The 25,554-nt window shown below is 41.5% G+C and overlaps 1 protein-coding gene and 1 long non-coding RNA gene across 2 annotated transcripts; both read left to right on the top strand.

Annotated features, from left to right (window-relative positions):
* The first annotated feature begins 14,961 nt into the window (after positions 1-14,961).
* LOC133743023 (glutathione S-transferase zeta class-like) lies at positions 14,962-19,041 on the top strand. Its single transcript, XM_062170761.1, has 10 exons — positions 14,962-15,075; positions 15,176-15,263; positions 15,356-15,412; positions 15,519-15,604; positions 15,693-15,764; positions 16,517-16,570; positions 16,698-16,773; positions 17,041-17,102; positions 17,834-17,893; positions 18,921-19,041. The coding sequence occupies exons 1-10, from the start codon at positions 15,073-15,075 to the stop codon at positions 19,017-19,019; spliced, it is 657 nt and encodes a 218-aa protein (XP_062026745.1). The 5' UTR covers positions 14,962-15,072; the 3' UTR covers positions 19,020-19,041.
* A 1,972-nt stretch (positions 19,042-21,013) lies between these two features.
* On the top strand, positions 21,014-21,814 carry LOC133706652 (uncharacterized). Its single transcript, XR_009844655.1, has 3 exons — positions 21,014-21,248; positions 21,533-21,607; positions 21,698-21,814. It is a non-coding gene; the product is annotated as an uncharacterized LOC133706652 (long non-coding RNA).
* The last annotated feature ends 3,740 nt before the right edge of the window (positions 21,815-25,554 follow it).

Raw genomic sequence — 25,554 nt, 5'->3', positions numbered from 1 at the left:
CGGTCGCGGATATGTTGGTCGACGCCGTTGCGCGACATGAATTATTGTCCTTCATGGACGGCACTGCAGGATATCACCAGATTCCGGTCGCAGAAGAAGACAGACACAAAACCGCGTTCCGCTGCCCTGGGTTCGCGGGCGTTTTTGAATATGTGGTTATGCCTTTTGGACTAAAGAACGGTGGTGCGACTTATCAAAGAGCCATGAACCTAATCTTCCATGACATTCTTGGAAAGATTCTGGAGGTTTACATTGATGACGTGGTTGTCAAATCTCAGAAAAGAGGGGATCACATCACAGATCTCAGGAAAGTGTTCGAGCGCATACGACAGCACAAGCTTAAAATGAATCCCGCTAAGTGCGTTTTTGGGGTTCAGGCAGGAGACTTTCTTGGGTTCATTGTCCATCAGAGGGGAATTGAGGTCCCTGAAGACAAAGCGAGCGCAGTCATCAACGCGTCTCCGCCACGCACGAAGAAAGAGTTGCAGCGTTTGCTCGGTAAAATCAACTTTTTGAGACGCTTTATCTCTAACTCTGCAGGTAAGATCCAGCCTTTCTCTCCTCTGTTGAAGCTACAGGGCCAGAGCGAGTTCGTCTGGGAGCATAAACACCAAGAGGCTTTTGATAAAATCAAGGCCTACCTGGCGAGCCCACCAGTGCTCGTTCCTCCTAGGGCTGGATTCCCATTAAAACTATATATTTCAGCGGCTGAGGCCTCCATTGGCAGCCTGCTCGCCCAAGACGATGAGGATGGTGTCGAACATGCTATATTCTATCTTAGTAGGACACTCACAGACTGCGAGACAAGGTACACTCCGATGGAAAAGCTGTGTCTCACATTGTACTTCTCAGCATGCAAGCTGCGCCACTACATGTTATCCTTTACCACTTGCATCATCGCTCAGACTGACTTGGTCAAGTACATGCTGTCGTGGCCTATTCTGAGAGGCCGCATTGGCAAATGGGTATTGGCTTTATCTGAATTCTCGCTACAGTACGTGCCACAAAAGGCAGTAAAGGGACAGGCTATCGCAGATTTCCTGGCACACCACCCTACCTTGGACATCCCCGTAGTAAAGGAGTTAGAGATAGCAGCTGTAACCATAACTCGGCTAGATTTAGCGCACATCCCAGAATACGATGTTCGGTATCAAGCCACAGTCTCATTGCAGCCCTGGATACTGTACTTTGATGGTTCAAGAACGGAAACGTTAGCAGGGGCAGGGATTGTTCTGGAGAATCCAGCGGGCGATCGTTTTTCTCATTCTTTCCAGTTGGAGTTCAAATGTACAAACAATCAAGCAGAGTATGAGGCCCTGATAATTGGCCTAGAGGTTCTGCTAGAGTTGGGAGTCAGGGACGTTCAGGTACACGGCGACTCTTTGCTTATAATCAATCAGCTCCAAGGAAAGTACAAGTGTGAAAGCCTTTTGCTTATACCCTATTTGCATCGCGCCATTGAGCTTCTCGATCAATTCGATGAGGCGGATTTGGAGCACATACCCCGTGAGCGCAACTTTGCGGCCAATGAGCTCGCTCAATTGGCTACAGGCATTACATTGAAGTATGGTGTTCGCGAGCGCATCCTGAAGGTCGAGCGCCGCACACTGCCTTCGTGGCTCGCGCGGTCTGACCCACCGGATGATCCAGTTGTCGCAGTTCTCGAGCCTATTGACGTCGATTGGCGCATTCCGCTGATTGACTACCTCAAGCACCCAGACCCTACAGCAGACAGGAAGACTCGTTTTCTCTCCTTGAATTATTTCCTCAGAGGTGACGAGCTGCGACGACGTGGGGAAGATGGCGTAGACTTTCGCTGTGTCTATGGCCGCGAAGCCAAGAGGTTGATGCGCGAAGCGAACACGGGAGTATGTGGAGCCCATCAAGCAGGCCCCAAGATGCGTTGGCTTATCAGAAGACATGGGTATTATTGGCCCAGCATTTTGAAGGACTGTATCGCGTTCGCGAAAGGTTGCCAAGACTGTCAGGCGTATGGTCCAGTGCAGCACATTCCCAATATTCCCATGCAACCTATTATTAAACCTTGGCCTGCCCGTGGCTGGGCTTTGGACTTGATTGGGATGATTCACCCTCATTCCTCGCTCCAACATAAGTTCATCATTGTAGCCACTGATTTCTTCACGAAATGGGTTGAGGCTGAACCTTTGAAGGAAGCTTCCGGCGCTACCATTCGCCAGTTTATCTTTCAGAATATTATTTGCAGGTTCGGCATTCCAGAAGTGTTGGTCTCAGACAGGGGGGCAGCATTTATAGGCGGCGAGGTAGAGAAACTTGTCACGGACTTGGGCATCCAGTTCGTCCACAGCACACCATATTATGCCCAATCCAATGGTCAAGCAGAGGCCAGTAACAAGATTATTATCACCTTGCTCAAGAAGATGCTTGTTGAAAACCCTAGACAGTGGCACGATACTTTGTATGAGACCTTATGGGCTTATCGTACCTCCAAGAGAAATCCCACTGCTACGACCCCCTATGCACTAATGTTCGGTCATGATGCCATCTTACCGTTGGAGATCAACGTCCAGTCTCTGCGCGTCCAAGATCAGCATCACTTGATCGGGGAAGATTATGTTCAGGCGATGTGGCAAGAACACGAAGATCTCAGCGAGCAACGCTTGGCAGCTTTGGACAACTTGGTTTTGGAAAAGCAAAGGATTGCTCGCGCCTACGACAAGAGGACACGTGGCCGTAGTTACAAAGAGGGTGACTTGGTTTGGAAGGCTGTCTTGCCTTTTGGCGAGAAGTTGACCGGTCGCGGTAAATGGACTCCGCGATGGGAAGGACCCTTTGTTGTTCATCGCATTTTGGAGCACGGGGCCTTTCACCTCAAAGATTTGGATGGCGACCTTCACCGCAATCCCATTAACGGGCGGTTCCTGAAGAAATATTACCCTAGTGTTTGAGAGTTTGAAGATCCACCAGATCAACTTTCTTCTCCGACAGGGGGGCAACCTTAGTCTCCCCAGGTTCGCTTCATCCATATTCAGGCCTTTTCTGTGGCCTTAGTATCCTGTACTTGCTTCACCTACGCATACTAGGGGGGCAACACTCTGTACATTCAGGCCTTATTTGAGGCTTTTCGGTCAACGGCCTTATTTGAGGCTTCTCGATCAACGATTTCAAATTTCAATTTTTCTTTTCTTTGACATTATGGTGTTAAGAATGCATGTAATGGCCTATACCTGAGGCCTTATTTTATACTTTGATTTGCAAAAAAGTGTCAAAAAACTTTCATTCATAAAGTGGCTTTGCGGCCAAAAAGCAGTACAAAGTGCAAATCAAAATAATTACATTTGCGGTTTACAAGGCCAGAAGTGGCTTAGAGTAAAAACCATAAAGTTACAGATCTACTGAGAGTTTCTGGATCTTGTGGCAGCAAAGGGGCTGTGCTCGGGCATTCATACTCTCCCTCTCTTCACCCACATGCCTCCTCTGCTCTGAGTTGCAGCCGCTACCGTCTGTACCGGACCAAAAAAGAAGGAAATAATCCATCGCAACCCTTTTGGTTGGATTATCCTCCGGGATGGAGATGGTCTTCACGGAGAGTGTAACTCACAACCACATCTACCTCCAGGGGAAAAAAATAAGTCACGTAGTCAGACCCTGGAAGCAGGCTACGGAGCAAGAACAGGCGACCCATATTGGTCTTCCGCCCTTCTTCCTCCTGCTCCACGCGGGCAATCTGAGAGAGGAGACCCCTCAGAATCAGGTTCCGCCGCGGCGGGAGCACCACATGTTCTTCAGTCTGAATGAAACCGGTGGGTTTCACCGCGACTTCCAGAGACCAAAGACATGTGGTTGGACGTGAGGTTAGGCCATAAGACCTACCCAGGTATTGAGGTTAAGCCATAAGGCCTAGGAATTTGAGGCTAAGGCTAATATCGTGAGGAGAAGATTGTAGAAACTGGAGAAAGAGAAGTAGAGATTGTGTTACTATCTCTGGGAAACCCATATTCAATTGTGTATATCATCTCCCAGGAGTGCAGGTATTTATAGTGCCAGTCTCAGTGGCCTGGACCGTACGATGGGTGGTTGTGATATTCTCATTGCCATCAATGAGCGTATCAATTGGTGTTAAATGCTAAGATCTCGGAAATGAAGATAATTGAAAGCGCGTGGGAGGCGGGGCAGTCTCCAAGGAGGTAACCGCTCCATTTCGAGATTATCTTTTCAGTCTTTTCAAACAGTTTTAAAAGCAATTAAAGCGCTGAACAGTTCGAGAAGTTAAGTTGATATGTATTTGGGCCAAGCAATGTGGGCTAAATATTAAGTTAATAATAATATTATTGTTCATACAAAACATGGGCTTAATTCTAGAGGCCCAAAAGTCTGCGGCCTGCATGGGTCAGGCGAAGGAAAAGTTCATCTAAACGAAAACTAGCATCCGCGGCAGCTTGTGCGGCTTGCTGGGCTGCCACGCGAGCTTGAGCCAGCTCCTGGGATAGCGTCTCAAAGGCAGCGAGGGGTTGTTCCAACTGAGGCTCCGCATGAGTAAGCCTGGTGGTAACGTCAGTTAACCGGGCTTGAAGAGCCTGAATCTGGGACCTCAAGTGGTTCCTTTCGAGCGTCAGGTCCCTGATGAGGTTAGCTTGGTCACCCAAGAAATCGCGCACGGTCTCTGTTTGTTGAGTGAGGTTCTGATAGTGCGCCTCGGTCTGCCTAGCCTGCGCGCTCGCGACTGCCCGCTCATTGAGCCCTTGAGGGAGATTTTGCAGCAGTTGATCGACCTCTTGGAACTGATCTTCAGTGATGGCTCCCTCGCGGAGAAGTACCCTCAAATATTCTAAGACTCTCACGGGCGCACCAGGAATCAGGATATCAGGGCCCAGGAAGCGACGAAGGCCTTCTCTAGCTTCATCGACGACCCCAGGAGGGGTCACTTCAAGTACACGAGCTAACCTTTCCAGAGTGGAGGGAGTTGGTTGCTCAACGACAGGAACCTCAGGAGGTTCAGCGACAGGTGCTGCCTCTGGCATTGGTTCAGGAAGGTTTCCCAATCCTCCGGCTTCAGTAACTTGGGGGGCAGGGGGAAGAGGTTCCTGACCAACCATATTAAGAGCGGGCTCAGCAGCTTCTGCCTCTACAGCTTCAGCTTCAGCGTCCTCAGTGTTGAAGGCATTTGGATTCTGGAAGAAGGTATTGTCAGAATAGAATATTTAAGCCAGGAAATAATAATGGATTAATTGGTTAAAGGAAATACCTCCTCGGCTGGGGGCTCATGCTCAACGACCGCTGGCATTGCCTCTAGGTTAGCTTCGCTAGGGATAGGAATTGAGTCAGGCGCTATCTGTTCCAGGACCGGTATATCACTTGGTTCCTCGTGAGGTGCATCCGGTAGCGGTACTCTATCTTCGGCCTCAGGCGAGCTATCATCTATGATCTGCACTGGGACCGAGGCCAACTGTGCATTACTGGCAGCGCCCGCAGGAGGTGGAGAGTTGTTCACAATAGTTGGCGCTTGGGCTTGGGAAGCAGATGTGCCTTCACCAGCAGCTGAAGATCCTTCTTCAGTGTGTCTCGAGGACCTATGGCGAACCTGTGAATGAAGATTGTTACATGGTCGCATAGAATAGAAAGAAATTGCTAACAAGTACTGAGCAGGCTTTTGTCTTACCAGTCGGTCAGCGATTGGTTCATCTTCTGCCCATAGGTCAGTTCGAGGATCAGAACGACTGCGTTTCCGAGCCGAGAGGGCGGCGATCTGTTGGGATCAGAAGATTAGGTTTGATTCGTGGAGGAAGTATGATTTACTCAAAAAATAAAAAATCTTCTTACCGTCTGCGAGTCATCATCATCAGAAGAGGATTCATTGTCTTCAGGCTCTGTCATTACTGCCTTTTGTTTCCCAGACTGGCCAGTGGCTTGGGAAGTGTTGGCTGCGCGACTGCCAGAGGATGGCGCGTTTCCCTGGAATAGCAAAATTTTGAATCAAAAGGGAAGCGCAAATGAGCAAAGGACAAAACACGAGTCAGGATATTTACCTCTTGAGGGGGTTCGCGGATCACGATACCAGCCTGGGCCTGACGTGGGGCTCGCGCGGGTCGCGGAACCGGCTCGGCAGCAGGAGGAGGAACTTGTGCAACGTCTTCAGGGACGCGAGCAAGTAGATCAACGTCGGCAGGGTAGGGGTATCGCAGCTCCCCGAAAATGGCAGCGAATAGCTCATCATGCTGTTGCCTCCAGCAGTTAACAGAAACTTCTGCCCACCATGCCTCGTATCCTTCCTCAGCCCCATCCACAGAGTCAATCTCTCTAGCCCAGTCAGGGAGGTCAACCAGTACGAGTGTGCTTTGTGCTGGCGGAGGCCCAGAAAGGGGCCCAAGTCTACGCCAGGAGGTATTGTAATTCCAAGCATCATATAGAGGGAATGGCACTAATTGAACAAGGCCGAGTTGGCGAGCGAAGTGGTTGGGAGCATAGAGTTCGTAACTAAGTTCGTCAGCGGCAATCCTGATGTCGGAACAGAAGATTGCGCGGCGAAAGGCCAAGCGCGCGCGATCGCTGTAGCGAGAGGCGCCAGGAAGAAATCCGTGTTCAAGCGGAGCCGGGAATCTTCGACTCAGCACTAAGTCGCAGTATGGCATCTCGTGCAGAAGGTACAAGTATGTGAAGCACTCAGAATAAGGAGGGGATGTGTACCTTTCATTGCGACAGAGCCATCGTCCCAGGAGTTGATCAGTAGGTGGAAGCAATGGGATGTCGTCGCGACGAAAATATGGGAAGTAAATTTGAATCCAGAAGTCAAGAATCCAAAAAGGGCCAGAAATGCTAGTCTCGAAGGGATGCATTGTGGCTTGGTACAAAGTGCGATAGAGGGCACCCAGCACTGGTTGTCCTAATCCCACGCGGCGGCCGTTGTAGAGGGCCGTTGCCAGCAAGGTCCAGGCACCAGTGGGCTTACAGGAGGAAGTACAGAAGATAAACTTACAAAGCCAGTACTCCAAGAAAGCAATCCCGCCAGTCGCATTGTGCTCCTGGCGGTAATAAGCCAACCACCGCGGATAGGAGCCGCTATGAGCGTTGCGACCATTTTGGGCCATGGTGGAAGTAAAGGTATCAGAGTCGAATTGGCCATGCAGATAGGGCTCGCTGTCGATGGGTAGGCCAGTGATGGTGAGAATGTCCAACAAAGTGATACTCATTTGGCCAAATCGAAAATCGAAGGTGTTGGTGGCGGTATTCCAGAAACAGAGAAAGGCAGCGAGTGGCGAATGATTGCCACCGCGTGGAAGACGAAAACAAAGATCGATAGTATGAGTGATACCTGCTGCGTTCCAGCGAGCCAGATCTCGAGCTCGCGCTTCACGATACCAGGAAAGCTCCGCCGCACTGATAAAAGATGGCCAATGCCCTATTTTTGATCGATGATTAGGGGCACTCCAACTGGTAAAATCCCCAGGAGTCCTTCGGAGGACTGGGATGGGGCGGCGAACAGGTAAGCCATAGAAGGCGATGGCGTCGGCCGGGAAAGAATCTCGCGGCGTTGGACCCAGTCCGGCATGGTTGTTCGAGAGTCTGAGGAGCAGGGGTCTCTGGATAATGGTCTGGAGGATCAGGCTGGCACCGATGTTGGCTCCCCAAGAATGGGCGGCTTGTTCATTCAGTTCTTCTTCTTGATCGATAACTATCTTTTTCGGGGGAGCCATTTCTGGGTTTCGAAGAGGAAGATGTGTGCAAAAGAGGGTTTCTGGGTTTAGGAGACTAAAACAGTTTCTGATGTGACAGGTCTGAAGTGGCTGCGGATTTAAATAAGAGATTTTGTGAGGGAAACGATACGACAGAAAGGCGTTTCGCGAAAGGACGCAACCCTCATTAATGACATCGTTTCGGGCATCGAACGCGTCGTTTTAGTCCCCTTCAATCAGTTATATTTTCATGGGCCTGATTTCGAGGCCTGGGGGGCAATGTTTGAGCCCAAAAGTAATTTTGGCAATATCCTTTAGTGGATCTAGCACAGTGGGCCGATACCTGCGGCCCAAAAATAAGCCTACTGGGGTTGGGGTTACAGCTTCGCCCATTCCGGAATCCATGAGGAAAACGAAACCTTATTGGAGTCAAGTAGCAGAGATTGACTAGGAAACTTCAATCAATAATCCTTCTACAACAAGGAGCAGTCAAAACCCTAGGTATATATACCAGGTTTCAAGGACGAATTAGGGACCTCTCTCATATCAATCAATCTTAGCGATTACAAAGCCTCCCCGGAGCAAACCTTCAACCTTGTTGAAACCCGGTGACCGTGCGCCAGTCCTAGTCTCTCCAAGAGCCGACTGTCAGCATCACCAGACCAACCCGGCTACCGTACTTCCAGTCCCAGTCTCCCAGCGAGCCGACTGCGAGCGCAACCGCCACCGTTACTGCCAGCGAAGCAAGGGTAACACCCTCGCAACCCAGCGAAGCTAAAGTCACGCTTTAGCGCAACTCGTGCTTTCTCCAAACTTCCCAGTGATTGCTCTGCTTAGTCTACAATACTAAGTGTTAATGCTCAAAGTCTGGCAGTAGCCAAACCTCCGTTTAACGCGGGTCCGGCGGGCGGACCGCTACTCTGTATACTTGGTAATTCCTGCTAGCTGTCAAGTGAAAGACAGGACGTCAGAGGGAGACCGGGTTGGGCGGTCTTCACTTCTCCGATGCCTAAGTCAGTTGATATATTGGCGGCATAGTAATAAATGAGAGTTAATGCGTCCTAATGAAGAGAGAAGAGAGGACCTTTTATAGGTGAGGAGAGGTCTGATCTTCTCTCTGTTTTCGATGTGGGACTGATATGCTTCAGTTCCCAGTTTCAGTAGCTTCTGATGCCGTCTTGGCAGAGTGCGTGGCGGCGCGTCAGCGGTGATCCTGGGGAACGTTTGTGCTCAGGCCGTGGCTCGCCTGGCTGCCTATCTGTGGGTTACTCCTTTGACGATAGTTGGTACCTCTGGCGGTACGATGAGGGTGTCTGATTATAGCTAATTATGCTTTGCAACGTACATGTAGGTACACTAAGTATCGATTCGGTGAACGCAAGAGATCACAACCAAAGTCCTTATCTGTAAGGCAAAAGTCCTTTTCCGAAAGGCTAGAGAAGAACCCTGTGACGAGGTTGGTGCTCTCCTCGTCCACAGCGCTTGAAGAAGAAGTCAGGTCAAGGGACTCCCCCAACGACTGCACCCCGCGGTGCTGGCACGCCTGCGCAATCACTCGCTCAAAAGAGACAGTTTGCAAGCCAACTGGTTTTGGAGCCAAACAATATTCACAAAGATATTCACAAATATAAACATTATTTACGAAATTAGGGGGGTTTTTGTTTTTGATTTTCGAAAATAAAACTAAATAAGTAAAACAAATAAAATGCAAAAACATAAAGATAATGATGGAATGAGAGAACAAAAATCAAAACCGAAACCATGATTAAAATCGATTCAAACCCTAATATTGTTCATCTAAGTCATGAGAAAGGAGTTGATCATGTGAAACATTCGAAAACAAATGATTTCTCATATTTTACTTTTCAATGCTAATTAACCTAAGCGAAAGCACCTAGATCAATCCTATCAAACATGTAATCAAGCCCTAGAAAGCTAGTCAATCATGACATGTTTAACGCATTAGACATAGAGAAAGGCTATCAACTCAAGTGTACAACTTAGTATGGAAAAGTCCACCTAATTGCAATCCTCGTTAATTAAATTCGATCTTTGTCCAAAACCTTTACTACTTTTGATTCAAGTAACACAAAGCAAAAAGTTGATTTATGTTCTTAAACCTAGCACCAATTACATGCAAATCCTATAAGTGTCGACCCAAATAAGATAAACATATAAAAGTTTTCTGTAAAGCAAATTTAATTAAACAAACTCACATAAGCAACTCTCGAATTACAATATATGAATTTGAAAATTCTCAATTAATCATAAAATTCCAGAAATTAACAATTATTCAAACATATATGTCAACTAGAAACAATTCCAACGAAATCAAACAAGGTTACAAAGAAAGAGGTTGAATTACACCGTGAGATGGAGATGGGGATGAAAGATAAAACGTATGGAGTCTTGAATCTCAAAAGCAAGCTTCAAGGTGGAGAATGGATGATGATGCTCACGGCTTGGTTCTTCTTCTTCTTCGGCCTTGCTTGAACTTCGTGGCTTGCTCTAGAGGATGGAGAGAGCTTTCGCGTATATAGTAAATTTCTGAATTATGGGGGTGTGTTGACGTCTAGAGGGGATGAGTATATATAGGGAACGGCCAAACTTGGTCTCCAAGCCGTGATATTCTTTTTATTTTCCAAGGAGTTAATTTATAACTCCACATAGCCTCCACCAATGATAAATTGCCAAGTAAGCCCTAGTGTGTCATCCAACCAATCAAATTCTCCAAAATAAGTCTAAATCCCTTAAGTATATATTATTGCCGAAATATATAGAGATATTTTCTGATTTTCTTCACCAATTTCGGCAACAATATAGTTAGAGAAAATAGGGGATGAATCTAGACTTGTTTTGAACATTTTCTTGATGTCCACACTTTGTCTTTCCTTAAAACTCTCCCCTAGAAAATCTCTTGGCGTCTCATGCTACGGTTTCACGTTGCTTCCTCTTTTCCCTCTTAATTTCACACGGCAAATGCACAAGATAATTCTCCAAGAATATTTCATTCCAAGAAAATCTCCCTAGAAAATCTCCACCGAAATCTTTTTTTTAATTTCTGATTTTTCACGCCACTTCCTTGTTTATCTCTTGGTATTGGACGGCAACCACATCTCTAGGGTTTATTCTTGCGTCACAAACCCTAATTGCATGGGCTTTATGGGCCTTTGATCCATTTTGCCGAAAATCCAATAAGTCTTGAGAGTTCTTGGGCCTTGTTGCTTCAACTTCAAGCCTTTATACCTTCCAACGCCATAACACTTCATTTTTCCATTTCTTCTTCATGGTTGCGTTGGAAACTTGCTTGGTAAGCTCTCCTCCCTTTCGCAGGGTTTCCTGGTTGAAGCAGGAAAACTTATTTTCTTCATTTCTGCTCATTTCTGTGGTCCATTGTGTCTCATTTTTGCTCCCCTTAACGTTTGCAAGCTCCTCTTTCCATTCGTGAGTTCATTTCCACTTTTTAGCTCCGAGGTCCTGAAAATAGAAACTAGTAAGAAAAATAGAAACTTTCCTAAAATGAAAAATGGAAACTTTCCTAAACTAAAAAGGGAAACTTTCTAAAAATGAAAAATAGAAACTACAAAATGGAAACTTTCTACAATAAGGAACTTTCCCAATCAAAGAATGGAAACTTTCCTAAACAGAGTTTTATTAAGGAAATAACGCAGAAAATGTAGGGAAATGCAGTTAAAACGTCGCATTAAAATGCTCCTATCACATGTGCCTCCTCTGCACGCTCCCCGACCACATGCCCAAAACCTGCACACTGTTGTAGGGGTGAGCTTTCGTCCTCGCTTGCCCAATAAGGGCCGACCCTACTATGCTAGGTTTGAAAGTAATTGTAATCGAAAATATTTACTACATAGTATTGTGCCCGTTTATCGAAAACATTAGAAAATGCAGTAACCACAAACATTTATTTTCTATTATAAAGCATATGCAGTATGCTAAATCAACCTAAGCTCAAAGATACTCACCTGCAGGATTTCCAACTCACCTGTGACCGAAACTCTGGTTTCCTGTACCCGGTAAACTAGGTCAACTGCCGACCATAGCCAAATCCATCAACATTATCCATTCACTTTGCTTACCGGCTATGGGCAGCGAGAGTGTCCATTTACTGGCCCAATGCCATGTGACGTCACTATCGATTCCCTACGTATACTACTGAGGTGACACGGTCGGGCTCAACATAACATATGGTCATATCGCCCCTCTGGAGGTTCACGGTTTCGACACCGTAGGAAGCATCGCTCCTATCACTCTCAGGTCACAACAATCATATCATATCTCATCATAACAAGCAATGTCTAGCCTCGGTTGTTATTTAACTTCGATATGCAGTAAAAATCATCGAGACATCGACTATGGCATCCATAAACACTTTTGCAGGCAACATAATATATATAAGCATATACACACAAAAGAAAGCCACTAACAAAATAGGGACGGCTCACCCTACCTGGAAATATTGGAGTGCTCGTCCACATTTGAGTTCGTTCTCGACTTTCGATCATTTATCCAAGCCCAAGTGCACATGCTCGAGACCCTTAATACATAATTAGTCGAATAAGTAACTAATTAATGACATAACCACATCTTCGGCTAAATAACAACCTTTATTTATTTCCTTTGTAAGTCATGGTAATATCCATTTACGATCTAGAACTAGTTTCCCAAATAAACTTTCCTTTAACAATGTCCATTCCCAAATAATGACTTCATTTATTAAAAACTTTACTTATTTGGGATATGGATATTCTGTTTGACATCAAACCAAAGACTTTAGATTCAAGTTACCTCATTTAACCTTTGAACTTTCAGATTTAATTCCGTCGATAATTTATTCCTCTCTTTTCAATACTCGTAATTAAATTAGTTCCTAAATAGGAACAAATCCCTTTTAACCGATATAATTATAAAAATTCCTTGTAGGCTTAGTGGATTCAAAGCTTCCTTAATTAAGTTCATTCGCGTCCAAAAATCCAATTACTTATATGTTTATGCACTTAGCCAAAGCATTCGCATAAAATAACTTTCACCAATAATCCAAATTATGCCACATTCTTTTCTTATAATACTTCAATCACTTATTGATTAATTCTTCGCCAAGAATATTGGTCCACCAACATTGATTTTCATTAACCATATATTCTTTACAACATCACAAAATCCAAATAATTCTCCAATCCAATTACCATAAATTTACCTTCATCCATTCCATATAAATCTCTCCAATCTCTTCCTTTAATTGCTTCGGCATTTCAATGTTCACAAATCTTCCATAACCTTCAACATAGCAATAAAATAATTTCCTTAACTATTTTGAGTTGCTCCCTTTTGCTTCCATTCATCGTTTTACTCATCGCTCTCTTCTCTATATAAGCATCCCTTCATTACATGCACTCTTATACCATCACCGGTACCACCCAATTACATCTTCTTTCTCTCTATCTCCACCAAAAAACCTCTATCTCCACCTCCTAAAATCCAAACCCATAATATCCATACTCCTCAACCTCCATCACCACCACCACAACTACCATCTTCCACCACCACAAACTCCATCACCACCACCACTACTCTATCACTACCACTTAAAGTTAGCCAAATAAGCATCATATCTTCATCACCATTTCATTCATCATCATCAAGAGGTTCATCATCCATCCATTCCACCATCAAGGAGGATTCAAAGAGCATTAAAGGAGGAAAACAAGGGAGGAGCTAGCCATTGATTTGTCAAGCTTCAACTAGTTCATTCTTTCCTTTAACTCTTTAATTTACCTTAATGTATATTATAGATTTGATGCTAATTTGTATGATTATGAGTGAGTAGTTACTTTGTTAGGGCTAGGGTTGAAAGCCCTATCCAATCTTGTATGGATTGATGCTATAATTTGATTTGATACAACTTTGATTAATATGCCTACATGCTAGTTCAAGAGTTGAATGCATATGCGTAGATTTTAATTACCACTTTGAGTATGTGTGTTTGCTATGTCATGATATAATGTTTAAAGATTGGTAACCTTTGAATGTAAAGCATGAAAGCACACTAGGTGTGCATGTAGGGGTTGTGAATTACAATCACTTAGAGATAAGCTTGGCTGGTTTGCATGATTTCTTTATATCCAAACTTTATGCACTTAGGGTAATGCACTAGATACCTAATTAACCGAATTGAAATTCATGACTTAAATAGTTAAGTACTACACCCGAGAGGGGTTGCTTGATATCACAAAATAAGCATTATCCCTTATTATACCCGAGAGGGAAGAAGCATGTCCCTTATTATACCCGAGAGGGATGCAAGGAGAGAAATTGGTTAATTAATTTAGCATCATTCATATTAAAATGCATCAATACTTGCAAAGAATGTTAGTGGTAGACAATCTAAATCCTAACTTTCATCCATTTGATCAATAGTTTAGTTTAGAGTAATTTAGTTTACATTCGAGCATCTAGTTGTTTTCAATTCAAAACTATCTTAAAAAAAAATCAAAATCAAATCATTATTCCATCTTGCATATACTCATCATGAGCCTAGATTTCCTCGTGATTCTATGTTCGTGATTGTACATTTGCATATTCTAACTCTCTTTAGGTTCATACCTTAGTTAGCGAAAGGAATCCAATCCTCGTGGGTTTGACAACATTTCTTAAATCCCTATACTATTACTTGTACCCCTTATACTTGAGGGTGACTATTTGGCTAACAGATATCCGGATTCTGACGAAGCCTCCAATTACTTTTTAACTATTTAGAGGGCAGACTTGTTTTTTTATATTTAAATTAAATAAGTGGGCACACAAATATTTTAGTGGAGTAAGTGGGCATTGTTAGACCCAAATTAGATAAATGGTCAAGAGCATTTTTTTTTATTGCTTGAAAAAAGAAATCACAAGGAGACGCTTATGCTACAACCGATCTGTAGTCGATCAAGGTTGTAGGCAGAGGAAGCCCAAGGAGGGATCATACCGAACCAAATCCTCCTCGTATCAAGTTATCAATGAACTCATGTCCTATGTCAGTTAAGGCATTAGCCACACTTACATGGTTTGAAGAAAACAACAGCAGAGCTTACAACAAGTGATTCTCTAGTGAGGGGGTGATGTGTTGCTAATGCGGTCAATTGGAGTCACCTTCAGTGTGAAGTTGCTTTTAGCTTTCTTGAACGGCAGAGCTTACAACAAGTGATTCTCTAGTGAGGGGGTGATGTGTTGCTTTTAACAAAAAAACAAAGAAAAACTATAAAAAAAACAAAGAAACAAAAAACCAAAATTCTCCTCCTCGAATAGGTTGCTGGCGGATACTAATTTACTGTAAATACGGCAGCAACCTCTTGAGTCCCCTCAAAGAACAAAACCCCACATTTGCGATTTTGCTGCAACCTCTGTGTCATCGGATAATCCCTTTATGGTGAGTCAAGTTCAACTTTGTGATTCTTATCTTCCTAGTTTGGATTAATTCTGGGTTTTGAGTACAAATTGAAACTGAGACTGAAAGTTTGCGTCTTTAGGCGACTGCTAGTGATCAACAACTGAAATTGTATTCCTACTACAGGAGCTCTTGCTCTTTCCGTGTCCGAATTGCCCTCAACCTCAAAGGTGTTTCCTTTCCTCCAATTTTTGAACATTCAATTCATTATTGGTATCTGAATTTGAATTTGAACTTGACCTTATGGTTTGTATATGTATAGGGCTCAAATACGAGTACAAAGCTGTAAACTTGTTGAAGGGAGAACAGTTTAGTCCTGGTTAGTCTCATTCCTTTAACTCACCACTTTGAGATTATGTCTATATCTGAGACTGTTGTATCCCCATTGAATTGATTCTGTACTGGTGGGTTTTTTTGTCTGGCAGAGTTTAGAAAGCTCAATCCGATCGGCTATGTGCCGGTGCTTGTGGATGGGGAAATGGCTGTTTCCGATTCATTTGCCATTTTATTGGTCAGTCTGTATGTTCTTTTTTCTCCATTAGCTTAATCTGCATAGGATATGCATTCAGTTTTCATTAGCTTCTTCTCATGTTCTGCAGTATTTGGAAGAAAAGTACCCACAACATCCGTTGTTGCCTAAAGACCTTCAGCGAAAGGCCATTAACTTCCAGGTCAGTCTCGTGTCAAGGATATTGGGTCCCTTTTGTTAAGATGTTGTCAACTATTGTAGATGGATTTGCATTTTTCCGTAATGAGAAGTCTAAGTTATGATCGTGATCACGGACATGTCAAAGTTTTACATGCATTTATGCACGCCGCAGGATCTTTTTATTTCTATTGCTGCTTCTTGGCTTATTTGGTAACCCATGTTTTATGAGCTGTATTTTCTGAATCTTTCTGGCTTGAATCTCCTGGTAAACTAAAATGTTTCTTTTTCTTAAAATTATTTTGCTTGTTTGCGTGGATAAGTCAATTGAACTGCTTCTTACAAAGTGACCAGATTTTCATGTCTCGTGGCTGTAACAACCCTGTTATCATATGATGAATTCAAAATAAAATTATGGTTTCTGTCTTTGTGCTATTGACTTGGCAACACTTGTATGCTTAGCTTACCAAGAACTGCATCATCTTAAATCCTTAACTAACATAGTATAATATTAAACAGGGTGTAAATGACATTGATGGTAGTTTATATTGTGTATTGGTGCTTAATGCAATATACATAATAAATGCAGCTGATTGATGCCAAATCTGTTTAGAATGCTCTACTTTTATGTACTATGAGTCTCATATGAGTTTGCTCATGCTTTGGACGGTTCATTATGCTTTGCTCCAAATCCTTATTTGTATACACATAGTTTGTAACTTTTTGAAGGTATTTTCTTAATTAATGCTATTTTCATGTCCTTCTCTTGTTGTGCAGGCTGCAAATATTGTTTGCTCAAGCATACAGCCCCTTCAGAATCTGGCAGTACTGGTAACTAGCTGGATGCTTTTGTTTGTTTATACTTTAAAACACTTTCATTGTTATAAGAGTTCACTTCTTGTTGCATTATCATCTAATCAATAACATTAATCTCGCTTGTTGCTTTTCCAATTTACAGAATTATATAGAAGAAAGGGTTAGTCCAGATGCGAAAATTGAATGGGCTAAAGTTCATATTGAGAAAGGTTTTGCAGGTAATCTTTGGAAAAACTATTGATCCATATGGTCCCACATTCCCCTCCCAAAGAGATAAGAAAAGAAAAGAAAAGAGGAAATGTTCCGTAAGCCATAACTTTTGAATTTAATATTTTTTTTTCTAGCCCATGAATGAAAAAGGAATTATGGTAATATTTTCTCCTCAGTCTTCCTTCTCAAGCACAAGTGTTGGGGTCTTACTATATGTTTATTCCTATTCTCATGAATAATTTAGGTCTAATATCTACTATTTGTATTTGTTTCAGCACTTGAAGATCTACTGAAAAACTATGCCGGAAGATATGCAACTGGAGATGAAGTTTCTTTTGTATGTTTGATCAATTTTGTCTTTTTTTCTTTCTTCTTCTCCTTCTTATGAAAAAAAGAGTGATCGACTTTGTCAGTGCAAAATAAAAGAACCGTTTTGACCACATTTAACCCCAAACCAGAAAATCTTTTATGTGCCAGGTCTAAGGAACTCGGTTACTGGTTCTCTAAGCCTTGTTTTCATTCATGGGCTTTGGTCTTTTGCTTTTCCGGGTTTTGAATTCACCCAAAAAGTACACGACATTTGCATATATTTCACAAGGCTGTTGCCCAGTTATTTGCATATATTTAGGCTGGAGATAAACATTAGGCCTCCTACATTTGCATAAATCATAACATCTAGCTCACATCATATCTTACTAACCATAGAAGAAAATCATGCAAATCCAATGTTCTCAAAGTAATTAGACTTGTGGTTTCACTACTTTTAGAAGCATGCAAACTAAATTTAACAATTAATATTACCAAGGACCCTTGCCTAGCAATATAATCACAGAATTGAAATGTCCATTTCATGCAATTTTTTTTGTTCTCTCAAGAAACAGAAGACTGCAGTACCAGTAGACCATCTAGAACTTTATTTATCTTTAACAACCGATGTGGTTATGAGGTTCTGGATTACAGTACTTGAGTTGCATGCTGCACTATGGAATGGTCACTTTGTAATTGGTGTGAAATTACTCTGTTTGGAGAAACTTCAAATATATGTGACATTTTGATAAATATTTGCAGGCAGATTTGTTTTTGGCGCCCCAGATTCATGCAGCTTTTACAAGGTTCAATCTAGACATGGTACTGCTCATTTCTGGCGCCAGTTAAAGTTATAAACCATAGGAAATGTACATAAAGGGATTTTATTCAACTGATAGTGTAAAATAATACTTATCTCTGTTGCATAGCATGATTCTTTTCCTGTTCTTTTGAGGGAGAATTGAATGGGTCCATATTGACTAAAGTGATATTTCAATCACCTTATGGAATTTCTATATTCTGCGTTGGCTTTCTATAGCACTCGAAAAATTGAGGCGTCAAACAACCTCTTCGTGCATTTGCACTTCTTCTCGCTATAATTCTATATTTCCTATGATGTATAGGCAACTGCATCTTTTATACATTGAGTTGGAGTCTATTCTGGCCTGTCAGTTTGGTATAATACTGTGGTAGGTTCAGCATAAGAAAAGGTATCTGTAGAGATTTGGTCCCAAAAAAGTTAGTATAGAATGACAGTCCACACACACACAAAAAAAATGTATTTAACTAGTTATAGAGTGGTGACCAAACAGGCATGCTTCAAGAAGTTGATTGTACGGTAGCTAATTCAATGATAAATGTATGAAGGACTATACAATGATATTTTTTTACCATTTCTTTTTCTTTGTTACTGAATTACGTACTTCTATAACCATAATTTTCCTCCTATCGGACTTCAGCTAATACATTTTGTGGAACCAAAGATTCAAAGTTACTGAAAAGATAGCGTAATTGATACCTTATTTGACTGGGCTAGTGGGAGCCAAGTGGGTCTTTTTCATCATTTTTAGTCAACAATAATGGAAGGAACAACTGAAATTGTCTTGATCCCTTTCAGTATGACTCTAATTATTATCCTTGCTTCTGGTCTTGGATGTTCCTATATTTTTATCCACCAGCTGCTTTTTTTTTCCTTTTCTTTTTACAGCACCTTCTATTGCTAATGCTGATAGTATCAATCAACTATTTCTCTGGCTTTTTTGGACTTTACGTTATAAATGAGAAGTGCATTTGCCATCTGCATCTTTGATCATCTTTGATGAGTTTCTTTCCTCAATTGTTTGTACAGACCCAGTTCCCCCTTTTGTCCAGGTTGCATGAGGCATACAATGAGATACCAGCATTTGTAGATGCTAGGCCAGATAAGCAGCCGGATACTCCTTCATAATAGTTATCGACAAGTTCAAGAGGTATGAAGTAATATCTCCTGTCTAATTATAAGTTTTCTGCTTACATCTGGCATTGATGAAATATTTGTGGCACCACATGAACACACTGTATATAGTGTAGTTACTTTCTTGTTGGTTAGTGCTTCAGAGATTTTCCATCCTCCTGAAAATATCTCTTTTATTCTAATCAACGTTTCCTATCCCCAAATGCAGAAAAATTGCCACCAACTAAGGTTTTCGTTGAAGCATTCGGAACGTTGCAACATAGTAATACTAAGATGTATAAATAAGGGTTGTCCGATAATGGCCAACTAAGGTTTTCATTGAAGCATTCGGAACGTTGCAACATAGTAATACTAAGATGTATAAATAAGGGTTGGCCGATAATGGAACAGGTTGAAACTGCATTGCTGTAATGTATATGTAAAATGATGTAATTGTCTGGATTGTATGTCAAAACTCTTCAGCGTCTCTTGTACACATTGTGTACTTGGATCTTACAGCTTCTAGCCTTCTATGTCCAATAAACCGTATTTTAAAGAGAAGAACATCTAAATTTTCTTTACTGTTTCAGATTTTCATTGATGCTTCTTTTGGTGTGTTCCACTTGTCTAGCAAATTAGGTACCTATATTTGCTGAATGGTATGTTGTGCATGTGTGTCTCCTCCAATCCCGTCATTAAATTTCTACATTAACAACAAAATCCCTAGTCAAATCAATGTCTCCTCATCTCCATGTTAAAACATTGAAGCAGTAAGAAGTGGGGTCTTAGAATTGGCATTTCATCTGAGTAGAACTTCACCATTAGAGGCGTTCTTTGAAAATCCCATTATGAAATTTCTACATTAAGCCGCAAAATCCCTAGTCGAATCAATGGCTCCTCAGCCTCATGTTAAACTATTGAAGCAGTAGGATGTGGGGTCTTGGAATTGTCATCTCATAGAGACGTTCTTTGAAAATCCCATCATGAAATTTCTACGTTAACAACAAAATCCCTGGTAGAATTAACGTTCTCTGCCTCATTTTAAACCATTGAAGCAGTAATAAGTGGGGTCTTTGATCTGTCATCTCATCTCAATAGCACTTCACCATTAGAGACGTTCTTTGAAAATATTGTGGCTCAGATACTCCAGTAAAAAGGATAGCAACAATTCACGAACCTTGTTAATGCAGAAATTATAAGAAAAGTAGCTATGAAGAAAATCATTCCTCCGGCAATTTTGGGTTAAGGAATTTCATTCCATTTTTTTTCTTGTCACATGGTGGAGAAGGTGGATGTTGACATGGAGTAATGGATCATAGAACTCAGGTGTTTCTGCTTCTTATATTCACGCCTTTTCTCGTTTTAGCAAACCAATTAGACAAGTACTCCGGATGGTAAGCTCAATATAGCTACTATTTGCTTTGCTTACTCCATTTATTTGTTAAATGGAGTAAACATGCTTAATTTGCAGGATTGTTGTACCTGCTTTTTAGCTTTCCCGATATTATGCCTCTAGTTTTTGTCAAAATCTTTCCCAAAGCTGAATAACATAGAAGTACTCAACCAACAGTCCCAGTAACTGTATGTGGTAATCCGGATTTCAGAGAAAGTAGTATATGATAATTAATTCTTTCAAATTCATTGAGGAACCATTTTAAGGAAGTATTAATTCTGATGTCAGATTTGACAGCAAAACTTCTTAACTCATCTAGTTACAAATAAAGTTTTGATTCTTTAGTCTCTGAGTAGTTTAAGATTACTTTGTACTACTTTATTAGGAAATACTTAGTCAGCCTTGAGAACAGGCAATTAATTCTTAAGAGCTGCTTGGATTGCTATAGCTACAGTTGGTGCAATAGTGTCCTTTAAGTTGCTTTCATAAACTCGTAAATTTGTAATCCTTTCTAACTTTGCAATTTCTCCCTGTTTCAATTGATTGCAAAATTCTTCTTTGAGAATTCAGCTTTTGCAATATTGGATTGTGATAATATGTGATTGATGCAGTTACTGGTTTAAAGTCTCTAATGACACTATGGACTGACACGCCTCCAAGTTGGGGGACTCTGGACCCTTGTGAAGATGGTTGGGATGGCATTGGGTGTCACAACATGCGTGTGGTCTCTTTGTATGATTTTAGCACTTATCATAATTCAAGGTGGGCAGCGTCTTGTATATTTCAGAACATTATCAAGTATGAATTTGACTGGCACACTCTCTGGGACAGTTATCTGAACTACAAATTTTGTAGGTCTTCGAATACCCTTTTCTCTTCTTCTATTTTTATTTCACATGAACTTGATGCATTTCAACAACCGGTCAATCTATACTATTTGTTAGTCGGCATAATGCAGATGCCATCAGATTCACTGTACACTTTCAAGGCTTGATGAACTTGCAATGTTACTTGTATCATCATAAATAATTGATCAGAAACAATTTTCTACCAAATTTTATAACTAGATAGAGCAAAACCTTGAGTAATTTCCAATAAGTATTCTAATTCTTCTTTCATGAGTCTCTTCATCTAGGGATCTATCTTACAACAAGGACCTGACAGGACCACTCCCAGCAGAAATTGGCAGTTTGAAGAAGCTATCTAACATGTAAGGAAATACTGTTTTACGTGGAGACCAATTGTTAAAACTACAATGCCATTGTAAAAGCATAAAATTGCTTGCTTGGGTCCATTTCAGAATTCTGGTTGGTTGCAGCTTCTCTGGTCTCATACCTCCTACTATAGGGTCCCTACAGGAGCTTATATTTCTGTAAGAATTTTGTATTCCTTCTAGTAACGCTAAAAACAAGTACGCAATTTAACCCTGCAAAATGTAGTTGTCAGTATAGAATAAGTAGGGATCGTTCTAGCCGGGGATTGAGGGTACACCTGTAATTGCAAAAACAATTAATTAATTAGTAAAAGTAAAAAGTATTATTTACAAAAATAAAACAAAGAAAAGAAATATATACAAGTAAACACAAATAGGGGGTTTAGAATTATAAATTTAAAAATTAAAAGAAATAAAATAAAGAAAAAGTAAAAACACATGTACAAGGGTGGACCGCAAGGAACAAAGATCAAAACCACAATCATATGCATGAAATCCAATCGCAATTCCTATAGTTGATTATCTATGTCATGAGAAAGAAATTGACCATGTGAAACGTTAGTAAGCAAACGATTTCCCATTTTTAATTTACTTTCCTTGAATAATTAATCTAAGTGAAAGCACCTAAATTAATCCTATTGAACATGCAATCATAGTCTAGAAAGCTAGCTAATCAAGAACACATTCAATGCATGAAGAACAAAGAAAAGATGTCAACCAAAGTGCACAACCTAGTATGAAAAAGTTCATCTATTTGCAATCATTCTTAATTGATTTCGACTTTTGTCCAAAGCCTTCACTACTTCAATCTAGCTCCAATTACATGCATATATCCTAAGTTGGCCACCAAAGAACATAAGCATATAAAAGTTTTCTGTAATCCAAAATCAATCAAGCAATCTCACATAAGCAACATATAAATCAACATATAGAAATCACAACTTTATTTCAAAACATAAAAACGGGCTTTAAACTTTGCCCTTAACGTCATGTTAACTAGAATTCATAACTCTACGAATCAAACAAAGGAAAACAAAAGAAAGTATGAAATACATCGTGAAAGATGGATGACAAGCCTTGAGACGAAGAACTTGAAGATCCTTGAAAGCGAGCAATCTTCTAGGGACGACACAAGGATGGATGGTGGATAGGATCTTGATGTATTGCATGACTTCTTCTCCTCCTTGGTTGAGATGCAGAGCTTCTGAAGACTAGAGAATGGAGAGAATTTTTCTGATGTTTATTTTCTGAGTGAGAGAGGTGTTTTGTGGTGTGTTGTGTTGGTGTGTAAAACGTCTAGCAAAGAGGGGTATATATAGGGGGACGGTCAAGCTTCATGAATCTTCTTTTTAATTTCCCAAAGAATTATCTAGTCATGCCACACAGCTTCGACCAATCACAGAATGTCATGTCAGCACTGTTGAGTCATCCAGCCAATCAAAAGCCTCCAAAATAAGTCCATAATCTTTCCAAATATATTATTGCTGATTTTCCCAAGATTTAATATGATTTTATTCACAATTTTCGGCCAAATATCTAGGCATGAACCTAGACTGTATCCGGACGCATTTTGGACCTTTTCTCCCTTAAATCTCTCCATGGCTTTATCCTTAACATCCTCCCCTTGATTTTGTCACGCCCCGAATTTTGAATAATAAATTCAAATCCGAAACATGAATAATTACAATTACAAAATCCAAATCTCGAAACTTCGAGTTCATTATTACAATTCACTCTCACAAGCAATATTGTAAAGCTCAAATGAGCATAACACACCTCACAACGTACAATTGCTGTAAAACTCTAACAATTGCTCTAACCGCACGATCACCGTCCTGGTTCTCCTGTCCTGTAGGATTACCCGCTACACAATTTGAATAGTGTACCGGGAGTTGCAACAACACAAAACCCGGTAAGCTTTTTACAGCCAGTATGAGTAAACAAGAAGAACTGTTGATTTAATAAAATACATTTCCTTTAACTCAAGTATAGAAATGTAGAAACATCACAATTACAATGATCACCACAAAACCACTTCACTTTCTCACTCTCATATATATATAAATATATATATATATAAATATTATACACTTATGAGTCACTCCCCGTTACCCTCATAAGGTCACTCAACATTTGGCAGACAGACTAGAGCTCTAACTGATCGTTTCCACCTACCCGGCGCGAGGGCGTGGTTCACGATTTAATGCTATTAGTTTCCACCTACCCGGTACAAGGGCGTGGTTCACTAATAGATGCCATGGTCACCCCCGTGACCTATTGATCTCCACAGATCAATATATCTCAACAAATCAACAATTTATTGTTTCTCAACAATAAATTTAATACCTCTCACAATATTGTTGCTTTTCAACAATAAACTCAACACAACCATAACAGTACATAATATCTCACAATTTCAACAATACATATTATTTCACATAAATAATATATATATAGATAGACATTCACACAGGAATGCCCATTAATACCAACTATAGTTCATATGATTGCAAAATAAAGCAATTAAATATATTGGGTTCGTAATATGAACCACGTGAGGTTTACTCACCTCTAATCCAGCTGCGTCTTCTTAACAGCTCCATTAACAATCTCACGAATCGTCCGCCAAATAAATCCATCGATCACCTAATCCAATAATGATCTTAACTTAGCCAACAACTCAAAAGCACACATATACGGAAACCCACGGTCGGATTCTAATTTTAATGATGATCCAACGGTCAGATCGAAATTATACGATGATCCAACGGTCGGATCTGAATTTAATGATGATCCAACGGTCGGATCCTCACGGATCGCCTTTAGGATCATCCTCCAAAATTATCACGAAGACTCAGATCTTCTTGAATCACTCTAACAAACATCTCCATAAAATTATATGAAAATCCGACGGTCAGATTCTCACGAATCGCCTTCCGAATCACTATTTCTCAATTATACGAAGATCCAACGGTCGGATCTTCGCCCGTGACCTCACAAAGTCACCGGGACAGTCATACGATCAACATATCCAAAATTGAAGCAAAACCGATGGTCAGATCTTCACAGATCGTAAACCGAAGATAAACGTAAAAACGTTAAATAGTAACGTCAAAACGTAAATCCACTATTTATCAACTTTTTCTAACATGACCATGTTATATATCAAAACGCTCGTATGGATGCATAGATCATCGCCTAGATAATGAAAACTCGAAATATGGTCTGATGCGCCGCCACAAGCGGTGGTCAGTGGGCGGTCAACGCGGCGGTCAACGCCGGTCAACCACCTCAGATGGCAAAGTGACCAACTACAAACTGGTTCAAAATGAAAGGGTGGTCGACTTTCATACCTGGAGCTAAGTCTGGTTTGGCCTAGATCGTCCTAGATCAAGCGTTGAAGTTGGATTAATCTCGTGCGTCTGATCAGATTTCAGATTAAATCAGGGACGTCGAAAAAGTCAAACCATGATCTAGCATTCTATACACAAAATCGTGATGAAAGGCTTACATGGGGATGATCAGCATGAAGAGGAGATCACGAAAATGGGAACGATCGGCCCATGCAACGCCGGAAAAGTGGTTTTCCGGTCGGGTCGGGTTCTAGCTTCGGGGGGGCTTCGATCCACTTCTGGGGGCAGCGGCGGAGCAAGATGACACCACCAGGCGACTGGGCGTGCGGCGGCGAGTTCGGGAGGAGCCGGGTCCTGAGCTGGAGATGGCCGGAGGGTGGTGAAAAAGCCGGGTCGGGTCGAGCTCGACCCGCCGGGTCTGAGGGTTTTCGATCGAGAGAGAGAGAGAGTCCGGGGGACTATTCCGCAAAAACAGAAAAGTTTCGTCCTTAATGAATAAATCAGAAATTTTTCCTATTTATAGAAAATTCCCAATTTTCAAATATTCATAACTTAATCATACGAACTCCGAATAATGCGTTCCACATGTCC

Source organism: Rosa rugosa, chromosome 4, assembly GCF_958449725.1.
Source record: "Rosa rugosa chromosome 4, drRosRugo1.1, whole genome shotgun sequence".
In the NCBI taxonomy this organism is placed as follows: domain Eukaryota; kingdom Viridiplantae; phylum Streptophyta; class Magnoliopsida; order Rosales; family Rosaceae; genus Rosa; species Rosa rugosa.
This window is presented reverse-complemented; position numbering and strand designations above follow the sequence as displayed.

Excerpts from the sequence above, each read along its gene's own strand:
- LOC133743023 (XM_062170761.1), top strand. Across the intron at positions 15,264-15,355 it reads AATTGCCCTCAACCTCAAAG|GGCTCAAATACGAGTACAAA; the intron begins GTGTTTCCTTTC and ends GTATATGTATAG. Across the intron at positions 15,765-16,516 it reads GAAAGGCCATTAACTTCCAG|GCTGCAAATATTGTTTGCTC; the intron begins GTCAGTCTCGTG and ends CTTGTTGTGCAG.